The sequence below is a fragment of the Pinus tabuliformis genome, chromosome 7, assembly GCF_031772625.1.
Source record: "Pinus tabuliformis cultivar Carrire ecotype Pingquan chromosome 7, CPIR1, whole genome shotgun sequence".
NCBI classification, from domain to species: domain Eukaryota; kingdom Viridiplantae; phylum Streptophyta; class Pinopsida; order Pinales; family Pinaceae; genus Pinus; species Pinus tabuliformis.
Window position 1 is genome coordinate 280,219,949 of NC_142293.1, and position 12,559 is coordinate 280,232,507.

Here is a 12,559-nt window from a genome sequence, read left to right on the forward strand (position 1 = left end):
CTCAAAGCTTTCCTGTTAGCATTATAAAAATTGAAAATTAAATTTTTGATGTGACAGACCTTTCTTGCTAGAATTATCATGCGCTATACGGACAATAGGTAATTAATAACTTATACAACTATACGACCTACAAATTACTAATAAGTAATCTAACTAAAAATCCAAATAGATCATTTGCGTTATAGGGTTTCAAACAGGTGGCAAATGTCATTAAAAATACAAAAAATAAACCAAAAAATCTAATCATATTTGCTTGGGATCCGGCATGTGAGGGCTAATTGGAACTTGGCACAGGATTTCTTTCAGTAGCATAGGATTCGTTTTCAGGTTTGAAAGATCTGTTGACATGGTGGATCCTACGCAGATGTGGGTGGTGATCCGTATCCGTATCCATATCCAAAACACAGATCTGTGGATCCAGCATCAAGACCCCGTGAATCCACTAACACAGCTAATGGGTAGTACCAAGGTTAAACCAGTGTTTTCAAAACCGTTTTAAAAAACCGGTTATCGGTCTAACCGGCCGGTTAGCAAGGTCGTCGGTCTAAACCGGCCAAAAGACCCGGTTGGAAGGCCCCCTTCGCCCAGTTTTTGCCCTAACCAGTGAAAAACCGGCCGGTTCCGTCCTAAACCGGCCGGTTTTAGGCATGCTCTTCAAACGAAACAGTTTGTAATCAACAGATCACCTGTGTTCCTTTGTGCAGGATCTAGGGTTAATTCAGGCACAAACTCAGCTATCTAAGAGGCATCACTCGGATGTTGTGTTGTCTTGTTCTGAATCTCAAAGAACTCTCAAGCTGAACTTTGCATGAACTTGAACCATGGAACCAAAGGGTATGCTCACAAATGTGCATGATCATTTACAATAAATTTGTGAATTTTGTGTTAACAACTAATAACTCATGTGAGCATTAACCGCCATTACACTATTTTTTCTTTTTCTTCTGGAGCATTGTTAGAGGTTCAATTATCCTCATTTTATATTTAACTGCTTTTCTTGTAGAAAGAGTCAAAGTTGACAAACTCTAAGGCTTAAATAAGATTACAGTTGTCTTCATTATTATGTGCAAACTCCATTGCTTCCTGCACGAAAGTATATCTTTCTTTTAAACTAATTATTTCTTTCAATCTCGTGTATTTTTTAACATGATACTTTGGATCCCATCTTTTTTCTTTTTGGTAAATTTATGTTGCCTAGCTTAAAAGACATTCCCACGATGTTGTATGTGATCTTTAAACCCCCTGAATAACAATCAAACTTCCTCTTAAGCTGGTGTTCCCCCAAATCCCAAGTGCCCACAATTATGCTTGTTTTTGTACAATTTTGAAATAAAACACCCCATGTGACTCCATATTCCTTTGGAATGTCCTCCCTCAAGCATTCTCACCTTGTCCCAGTAATTGAAAGCTTAAAATGTCATGTACATCTTCAGAATTACGAGTGACTTTTTTATCTGTAACATTTCTCCCTTTGCACTTAAAATGCCTTAGCATTTTTTTATGGTTGCTTTAACATCACATTACCGGTCCTTGCCAGACAGACGGTAAACTTCAAATCTAGGAAAGGTTTCGTTTCCACTTCTATTGTCATTGGTGGCATTGATACTGAGGTTGCAAATCAGGCTGAGGCATCCTCAGACTCTGAACCAGATGATGTCTATGTAGCTCCTGATGATGATCCTGTGTCTAGTAGTGGTGATGAACTTGATGATTGATCATGTGTACACTGTAGACTTGTAGTAGGACAGTAGGCCAATGGCCTCATAGCTTGCAACATTGTTTTTGGACTTTATAGGCCATTTAGAGCCTCATTTCTTATGTATTTTGCTATTTTGTCGATGATATGTATTGCACTCGGTGCCATTTTGATATATTCACCTTTACATGGTATATAAATGAGCAAACTTTGCATATTTTGTCTCTATTGGCTTGGAATCATGGTTTTACATCTTAAAAATAGTTTTGTTTCATTAAAAATTAATTATTTAATGTTTTTTTAAAAACCGGTTAGTTTAGACCAAACCAGTCCCGGTTAGACCGGTTCCGGTCGGTAAACCGGTTCATTAGGTGGACCGGTCCGGTCACCGGTTCTGGTTTTAAAAACATTGGGTTAAACACAAGACCGCCACCAACTATGTGCTTGGTCCTTCCTATGAACTAGCTATCATAATTTTCTAGCCACTCATCAAATTCTGCTCAGTCTACAGATAAGCTTTGACCTCAAGATGTGACCAAACATAATTGTAATCTTAACAGAGAATCTAATTTAAGAAAATAAGGCATATCTAACCAACTAGCAACAACTAAATTGAAATTTTTACGGAGTTAAATTGTTAATTACTTTGAAATCAGGGTCATCGTCAACATCCAAAACGTGTACCTGCTCTCCAAGAGACTAACAAATTTTGTTCCTCGATCCTAGGAGTAGTGTCCTTTTCTAACCCTCGTCATGTGTGCTATGATGATCCAAAGGTTCTCTAGTAGACTAAAGTTGTACATAAGGCATCTGGATTGGATTTTGCCTCGTCCTTCCCTATTTTTATCAGACATATAGTGATGTCAATCCACCTTGTTAAGAATATCTTGGTTAATTAAAACTGGTAAATAACTTTCCACACTAAGTTAAGCCTTTTCCCTTTTAGTCCTCTCATGTCGAAATGGGGTACAAGTATAATCCATGGCAAGACCACTTGCAGAAATTTTGAAAGCAATGATCCAAATGTAAAATGCAAAATACCCTTAACGTCATAATCTCATTATAGCAACCTCATCCATACTTACCAACAGTCATCCAATTTGGTGGCTGTATTCTACATTTCCCACGTTTCTTCAATGCAACTGCCAACCATAGTGGTACTTTCGCAGGGATTTGAGGGCGGAATGGACCAAAATCTCCCTGCACATAAGTTTTTAAAATATTTGAGCCTCTGCTAGAGCCAAAAATCAAATTGTGTAAGTAACATCTAATAGCTGAAGGCAATAAATAAAGCATAAAAAATCCAAAGTAGAAAGGTAAGAACAAATGTGCACACTGATTCGCAAGTAATAAGGAGAGATGGAGATGGTCCATACACAAATCATGTTTAAAGCATCCATTCGCACGTTTGGAATAATATCTGTCATTTCGTCCTCTGCCAAAAATTCAACCTACAATAAAAACTAAATCAAAACCTTTGTAAATTATTTTTAAAATTTAACAGACTACAAGTAATTAAAATATTTCAAGACAAAACAAAACGATAGATTTCTATATAGAAAGTAAAGGACTTACCTCTGCTGAAGAGAAAAGAGATAACTGTGGATCAGACTGACCAGCCATTGCTTTATTGATTAACCTTTATGCACGCTGGCAAAATTCCTAAATTACAACAAATAATTATTAAACGCATTACAAACATGAGCCATTATAATATCTTCCACTGCAAATAATAAAAGAAAATGACCTTAGTCCACTATAATGAAAACAAAACCAAAAATAGTTGAAGAAATTTCATGATTGCAAGGTTTCTCATCCTAAAGCTATTACTTAAGAAACATAATTGTAAATATATGTGATAGAAAAAAAGTCACATGTTCTATATTTGCATAAAATCCAAATCACCAAACTTAACCATCAATGCATAATTTATACATTAGGTTTCTTGGAGCTAGTATTGTGCCTTTATACAATTATTGCTTTGAAATCGAAGTAGCATTCAAACTTTAAGAATCTTAACTTAATGAAACAACCATAAAAAGAAGACGGTTATGAATGGTCATTCCACAACAATATATGAGCCAATTTAAGCGAACAGTAATATTTACTTAGTGGAATAAACATAAAAGGAAGAGAGTTATCAATTATCATTACAAGAATGAAACCATTGTTTACAAAACTCTTTATCTTCATCAAAAGGTATTCAAGTAAGAAAGAATTAACTAAGTTTTCTGTAGTACTTTTGGGAGATAACTTTTGCACTCCCTTTCAGTCAACCTGTTTTGGTAGTTGGTGGACATAATTTTTTCTTTAATTTCACTACATTATAGTACACATTCAAATGTGACTGCTTTCATTCTACAACATGAAATTCAAGACAAGTAATAAGCTACTGCCACCCTCCTCAAAAGTACTATGGTAATGGGAAATTTTCTTTTGGAAAAGTTCAATTAATCCGAAATTTTGAATGAGGTAAACTTAGCTCAAGTACACCTCATTTTGTTGAGCATTTATTTATATATATTACATAAAGAAAAAGTGGAAAGCATTTTTAGTGCAAATCGAAGTCCACGTGAATATCACAACCATTAGAATATAGTTAAGGGAAATTTTTAACTGATATATAAATTATATCTTTGTTAAAATTATGGAAATAATATTAACTATCAAGTAATACATAAAACAGTGATTGCCACAAATATTTTTAAAGTTATATTCAATTTCCATGAAATGATAGGACCTCGAGATATATAATGTTATGTGAAAGCATCATACAAGTACTTATAAATTCAATGTAAATCAATATCGTGAAATCCAATCATCAATAAGTTAATAACATAAAAAATCAATAACTCTAATGTATAAATCAACATTGATCAATTTTAAATTCACGTTATGACATATATATATAGACACATGCACACACTCTTCAGAATGTGAAATATAATCATCAATACCCCAAATTGTTTGTCATTATTCAACAATCAGTCTAGAAAAAAAAATTGGACAAGTGCCATCATATGAAATAGCAAACATCATCTTTAAACCAAGAATAAACTTGCCTCATTCAATTCATGCTTGAGAAAAAAAACTATAGTAGTAAATGGAATCAAGCATGTGCTAAATACCATATCATGTAAAAAGAAAAGCAGTTAATTTAATGTACCTTAAATATGACCATTACAAACATTATAATGAATATTAAAAGTTTTATCCTATCAAATGTCTGCCCATGGTGAAAGTTAGAGCATGACCTGCACATATTTATTGAGCAACAACTTCACTCAAAACACTAGATCGTGAAATAATCATAATCACCATTCTAAGGACCTACTATTCATCAAATTATCCACAGCTGGAAGAAGTGGGCATATTCACTTTCTTTTCCAAAGTAGACAAAGAGGAGATTTATTGGCTCTACCTAATGGTGGAGTTGTGCAACATTGCCTCACAAACATTGTAATAATTTGGAGATGAGGTCATTGGACAAAGCAAACCAAATTTACTGCCAACAAATTTTACACTTTCATAAATCCCCAATGAACATCAAAGTATTACATAACTTGATTTAGAGTACAAATATTTCCAATTTTGACATTGTTGTGATTTTAGGGGGATGCTCTGTTTTCCTTCAATTAATGCAATGCTATAATACAAATATTGGAGGCAAGTAGGGAGCTAAGCTATCTAGTTCAACTTTAACTTAATCTCATTAAGAACTTGCATAAAGCTTGAATTCCTTGGGTAGTTATCAGAAATCCATGTCCCTTCGGAATATCAAATTAGTTTTTATTACTTCTAAGGTTTTAGGTTAGGGTTCATTTTATACCCAACAATTGGGGTGCATTTTGCAATCTTAGAATAATCTTTCGACAAGAGATGATATCACTGGTGAACTCCCACAAGGGGTTTTGGGGGGCAGCCCCAAATATCACGAAGATAAGCAAGTCCAATGGCACCAAAGAAATAAGATCAAGAAACCTAAGACTAGACAAAAAACCAACATAGTGAGCAAGCATCATAGGCATCCCTAGACATTATAAAGGGAAAATTTGAAGAGATTCTTACAGTAGAGACTAAAATCTGTCATGCAACGAAGTCAGAATAGGATCACACGAATGGAGAAACCAAATCCCCTAAGGATTTGATGGCTGCATCCACCAAACTCTTGAAGAATCCAAAGAAAAAGAGCCAATAAATTTGAATCTTGTAAAGAAAATTGTATAGAGATTTGAATTGTGAAGCAATGCTGCTAAACTCAAACTCAACAAAAAGAATCAATAGGCCTAGGGCTCAACAAACCTCTACAACTCAACAAACTCTATTCAAGACTTGGAAAACTCAACAAATAGAAAAAAAACAAAACAAAACAAAATAATTTTAGTGATGTGAAACTCACAAGTCTGAGCCAGGTCTAGGGGATCTAAGCCAAGTCTAAGCAAGTCTCGACAAATCCCAAGACTTGCAAGTATCACTATTTCAACAAGTCTCGATTCTTGTGAGTGTCACTAGTTCGATGAGTTTCAAGTCTTGCAAGTATCATTAAAGTCGAGTAACAAGAGTCTTGGTGAATCCCAAGTCTAGTAAGCAAGTCTAAATCGAGTTCTTGTTTCAAACTTGACTCGACCGAGTCAAAAGACTCAACAAATCTCCATTGAGTCAAATAACTCTATGAAGAGAAAAAGTGCAAAGAAAAAACTCAAGAGAAGCATCGACCTAATATATCCAACTTTCCTACTTTTAATAGTACAAGGAGTGAAAACAATCATATGTTCACCCTCAATACCCATTGAGAAGACCCAAAAAAACAACCCCTCAGCTCAATAGATCACATTTAAAGGTACCATGAGTGGCACAACACTCAAATGGTATCAAAGAACCAATGAGCAACTTGTTGAGAAATGTAACTAGTTTCAGACTTCATAATTGCTTTACTCATTTCAATATGTATCCTATGTAACAAACAAGAAAAAGAAAAGAAATATTATTATTATTAAAGCATGGTTTTCATGCTCATTATTGATGGTCTTTTAGGTAAAAGCATGTTCTTCGTGCTTCTAGAGTTTGTTAGGTCTTAGGATTTATTGTCATGAGTCAAAGGAGTCAACATCATGTTTATAAGACCCTTCCAGGCAATTTGTAATTGTAAAAAGGATTGTTTCTTTGTCTAGACAGCCCTAGAATCTCCAAAAGTACAAGTCAGCCCTGGGATCCTCAAGTCGGCCTAAAGGAGCGGATTCGACCCTTTGAAAAGGTTATATAAAGAGTAGTTCGACTTCATTTGGAGACACACTCACTCACAAGTTCAATATCTCAAGAAAGAGTTTGATTTGTAGTTGGGAAGCTAGAAACGAAGAGCAAAGGTCAAGGGCAAGGAAGAAGCATGAATTTTCTTGGTTTTTGGGCTATATCCCTCTCACACGTGCAAAAATATAGGGTTTTTGGGTTGAAGGAAGAGGTCGAAGTTGCAAGACCGAGTTGCAATAGGACGAAGTGCAGCATCTTGTAGTTGGGAGCTATGTTACCAGAAACGGGACGGTTGCCACCGTTCCCCGTAAAAAACGTGTAAGAAACGGAAACCAAATGGAAACGTCGTTTTCTACGGTTATTTTAGCTAACGGGTGCATATATTTTATGAGAAATCTTTTACCGGTGGTAGTTCGCTCTTTTGCATGTCATTCTCAGCCCTGTATTTTCACTCTTTATTGTAGATTTCACTCATGTATTCATTCAATAATCTAGAGGCTTATGCCAAGTATATAGAAAGTTGATCATTTCTGTACTATTGTCCTTTTTTTTAGTTGATTTGTTTTCCTTTAACATATATATGGTTAAAATTCATAGTTTAAACACTATTCTATATGTGGCTCAAGAAATTCACATTTAATTGCAAATTCTATTTATTGTTTATATATATATCTATATATATATATATATATATATATATATATATATATATATCTAATTATTTGAAAAAAAATTTAAGGAAACAATAATTAGCTGAAGGCGCAAAATGCATAAAAATGTATACACTTAATTGATTAGGAGGCATAAGAATGTATATATTTAATAGTCAATTTGCTAAGCATCAGTTTCTTATTTAAATTATTTAGGTTTTTAATAAAATTTGGGCTGGAAATTCAGTTGAAACTATATTGAAAATTAAAACTAATGCTGTATTTTTTATTTTTATTTTCATTTTCTCTCTCCTCGTTTCTTGAGTGCGAAACCTCCAAACTCGGTTTCTCGTACCGTTTTCGTTTCTCGTTTCGTTTCCCGTTTCTCGTTTCTGGTAACATAGGTTGGGAGGAAGGAAAATCTGTTTATACCTCGTTGACCTTAGGAAGAGCTATCTTGCTCTTGGAAGGTCCTAGAAGGAGGCCAAGATAGGGTTTCTTCAGGAGCTACAAGGCTGAAATTGCAAGGTCGAAGTTGCAAATCGAGTAGCAATGTTGTAGCTGGCAAGTCGAAGTTGCAGCGTGTCGCAATTTGGTGCAGATTCAAGAAAGTACTTGAGGAAGGGCTGACATGGTACTGGGAGAAGGACTTGGTCTAAGGATTGGGTCTTTATATCTTATTTGAAGTAGATTCTTAGAAGAGAAGAGTTTTTGGGTTTTCCCCTTGGAGGGGTTTTGCCCTAGTTGAGAGCCTATATCTGTATCCTCCTTTGTTGTTGTCGTTTCTTGATATTGTTTGTGTTGAGAAATCTACAACAACTAAGTTAGCTTATTTCTCTTACTTTGATAATTGCTTGTGATGTCTTTTCACTTCTCTTGCTTATATTCTTCTTCAACTCGATTATTATTGTGTTCTTATCATCAAACGGCTACCAAACGATAAAGAACAATGAGACAAGAGGACACAAGATATAGGTGATGAGCCAAGGCCAAAACCTCTCCAATTGAGAGGAAACTCCACCAGAATTCTTCTCTTCTTATAGAAATTCAATTGACCAATTCCAAGACCTACGACCCTTGACCAAGACCCTCTGAGACGAAGTCAAATCTTTCCTTCTTGACGAGCTTTCCTTCCAACAATTTCTGCAATTTCGACCTCCAGCAAATTCTTCTGCAAGTTCGACCCCCCAGTAGATTCTTTTGCAACTTCGTCCTCCTGCAGATTTTTCTGCAATTTCGACCTCCTAGTAGATTCTTCTGCAAAAACCCTAGCCTTTGCACATGTGGAAAATAATGGTAGACTTTTCCTTCTTTCGTCTTCGCTTGAGTTGATTCTCTCTCCTAGAGAACTCGACTTGCAAAGTGACCTTCTTGATGCCCTAACTTGACTTCTGCAACTCGGCCTTTTTCTGCTGCAATAGATGTCCTAATCCCTTTGCATGTGTGGAGAGTAATAGCCCAAAACAAATCCAGCAATCTTGCTTTTCTTTCCTTCTCTTCGTCCTCCTCTTTCCACTTCCTTTTATTTCTTGATTGAACTTGTGAGACATGAGTGAGTGTCCTAAGTGAGGTCGAAGTCTCCCTTATATATAATGCTCCCACTAGGTCAAATTGCTCCTTTTAGGCCAACTTGTCCACTTGAGAAGGCCGACTTGATCTTTGCATCATGACGAGGTCTTGGAGGGTCTTTTGACTCTATTTTGACTCAAATAAAGTTTTCTTTACAATATGTAACATGCCCAAATGGGTCTTCAATACATGACAATGACTCAATTGACTTGTAGACTAAATAACAAAGCCCTAGAAGCACTCAATGAGTGCTTGACCTAAAAATAAATTTCCCTTGAGCATGAAACCCATGCCTCAAGAACAACAATAATAAATTTATTTTTCTTTTTACATTAAATACATAAAATCATGATTGCATATGTCATTATGAAGACTGGACCTAGTTACATATTTCAATAGTTTGATGAAAAGATATAACTAAAAGAACATAAAGAAGATTAAGATTCACAAGCAAGTATCAAGGTTAAATAAAATAAGTTTAATAAGCTGCCACTTTATCATTTTCTAACATGGTATCAGAGCTAAGGTGAACAAGGAAGGCAACTAGCAAGACACTAGAAGAATTTGATTGTCAAGATGAAGGAAAAAGGAAACTCTCAAGAAGGCCCGAAGAAGAAGACCTATTGATCTAGGATTTCCACATTCAAGGAAGATCAAGTCTCCATCAAGCTTGCATCAAAGGAAGCTCTAAGAGGAAGATTTCAAGAAGGGCATTGATCTCATAAGAAGAAGTCTACTTGAAAGGCATCAATCTTGGAAGTTGTTTCAAGGAAGTCTCCTTAAAGGATCTTGAAGACACCAAGAACATTGGAGATATCATCAAAAGGGGAATCTTGATATTCAAGTAAGTATCATACTATTTCATAATGGTTGAATCTTCAAGTCATGTAAGTTCTTTTTGCAAGGAGAGAAACAAGCTCATTGGGGCATCAAACTATCTAGCATGGAAGAAGAGGATTGACTTGATACTGACAGAACAAGAAGTGATGGAATATGTCACTGGGCAAATTACTGAACCTAGCAAAGAAAGGACACAAGAACTAACAAACTACAAGAAAGGGGAAGTGAGGGCACAAAGGATCATAATTGAATCAATTAAGGATTCTCTTGTTCCATTTGTGGCAAACCTAAAGACTTCCAAGGCAATGTATGAAAAGCTAGTGAATTTGTACTATGTAAGTACAATAGGTCAAAAGATGTCCTTGCAGAACAAGCTATATAAAATGAAGAAACCAAAGGATGAGGATATAGCATCCTTTCTCATGAGAGTCTCTTAGCTAAGAGACCATTTGCAAGGACTTGGGGAACCAATCATTGATTCAGAAGTGACCATATGTGTTCTAAATGCATTGCCACCCGAATGGAGCAACTTTGCAACAAGTATTTACTCCAAGAATAATTTAACTCCCTTTGATGAGTTGTGGGCACAATGCATACTAGAAGAATCGAGGATCAAGGTCAAGGATGACATTGGATCAGATGAGCAATCTCAAGCCTTTCTAGCCCAAGTCAAGAAGATGAAGAAGGGAAAGTTTGGCAAGTCCAAGAAGAAAGATATGTCCAAGTCGCAATGCTCCAAGTGCAATGAATTTGGACACTACAAGAGGGATTGTCCAAACCAACAGAACAATAAGATAAAGGATAGGAGTGAAGCTCATGTAGCCGAAGCAGTGGGAGAACATGAGAAGAAGGCAACGAATGAAGAAGTGAAGGATCTTTACTACTAAAAGAAGGTTTGCTGACTTCTAGGTTCTTCATGAATGTTGGTTTTCCTTCTAGATGATATGTCTTGCATAAGCATCATAGGAAAGAAGAATATGATGGTAGCATATTTTGAAGTTTACATAAGTGGCTTTGTAGAGATCATCTAGGATATAATGATAGACCATTTTGCATATTGTTCATCCAGATATTATCTAAAATTATGTTAGAGGTTTGTCATCTTGTTGAAATGGATCATCATGATCCGGGAAGGACCATCATTCTAAATGTCCTTGGGAAGAGCATCATGACAGGAATAGTATGTATTCTATGTAATGTGGAAACATACTGGTAAAAAGGGATGAAGGATTGCAATGGGTCAAAAATACAAACTTTTTGTGAAACATGTGGATAGTTAGATGATCGAATAAAGCATAAGAATGTGTAAAGAAAACTTTGGATAAGATTCACATGTCACTTTTACTTTAAGAATTTAACATTACCATTGATTGCTAGTGTTGCTAGGGTTGATATATGTGAGGCAAATGAGAGGGGGGTCATACTTTTCTTAGAGGGGTTGTTTTTGCAGAGAAACAACCCCAAATTTTCCTCAAAATCTCATCAAAACTCACAAAACTGCATTCTGTGGGGTTCGTAGCTGGCCTGGCAATAAACCGATCGGTTTATGAAGGAACCGGTTAGTTTAAGGGAAAATCGGTCAATTCCTTCATAAACCGATTGGTTTATGGCTAGTCAGACCAAAAAACCGATGCACCGCTCAAAAAACCGAGTTTTTCAACTGGTTTGATGGCCAAGGTTAATGAACCAGTCGGTTTGACCGGTTTCCAGTTCAGACCGGCCGGTTTTGAAAACTATGCCCATAAATCGTTTCTGGAAATTCCACCTAGAACTGACTTAATTAGATTAATAACCAATTTTTAAATATTTCGTAACTCTAAACTTAGGGAATATGGTTAATTAATCATAATTAATTAAGTCAAGGTGAGAATTCTCTAGAAACTCACACAGATCGATCCAGAAATGATTTGAGCCATCGATGCAGATTTAATCTTGGCCGTTGGAGTCCCAACAGAAGATATAAGAAGGGATCGATGTGGCGATGGAGAACACACTTGAACAGTTCGATTTCCTTGGTAGATCGATTTCCAGAGAGTAGCAGCAGTTGCTGGAGAGTCAGAGATCGAAGCAGAGACAGTGAAGGGCAGGGACAGAGAGTCCGAGGAAAGTTTTTCCAAATCAGGAGAGTCAGCTACAGGAGGGTCGAGTTTCCTTGGTGAGGCTGTGCAGAGGCAGTGCAGAAGCTTCAGAAGCAAATTTCAATTTCGCTAGATAGAGGGTCAATTTAGTTGATGGAGTCCGGGAAGATTTCTAGAAGGTGCCAATGAGTCATTCTCAGAGGCTGGATTGGGAAAACAGCTTGATCAATTGCAGTTCCATGCAGAGTGTTCTAATGCTTGGGCAAGTTTGACGCAGAGGCTGACACAAGGGTTCCATAGAGCCCATTCAGAGCCAATTTCAGAGTTGGATCAGTGATGGGTGAGACAAATTTTGTCTCACTAATTTTTGTGGCCAGTTTCTCCTATAGTGAACAGCCAGTTTGTGCATCCAGATTGCACTCAACTTTTCACTATTGCATAATAATAAAAACCCTCAGTTGTTGCACCAGATTTCCCAA

General features: G+C 36.2%; 1 protein-coding gene across 3 annotated transcripts in view; it reads right to left on the reverse strand.

Moving 5' to 3' along the window:
• The window catches only part of PSF2, a 116,514-nt gene that overhangs the window by 24,649 nt on the left and 79,306 nt on the right, over positions 1 to 12,559 (reverse strand). For 2 of the 3 annotated variants that reach the window (XM_089455804.1, XM_089455803.1), the window contains exons 2-4: positions 3,272 to 3,358; positions 3,073 to 3,147; positions 2,782 to 2,896 (exon numbers count right to left, since the gene is read on the reverse strand). In XM_089455804.1, the coding sequence (XP_089311930.1) occupies positions 2,782 to 2,896; positions 3,073 to 3,147; positions 3,272 to 3,319 (238 nt within the window). In that variant the 5' untranslated portion in view covers positions 3,320 to 3,358. Of the gene's footprint in view, positions 1 to 2,781; positions 2,897 to 3,072; positions 3,160 to 3,271; positions 3,359 to 12,559 lie in introns of all 3 variants that reach the window. The other variant, XM_089455805.1, reaches the window with a different exon arrangement.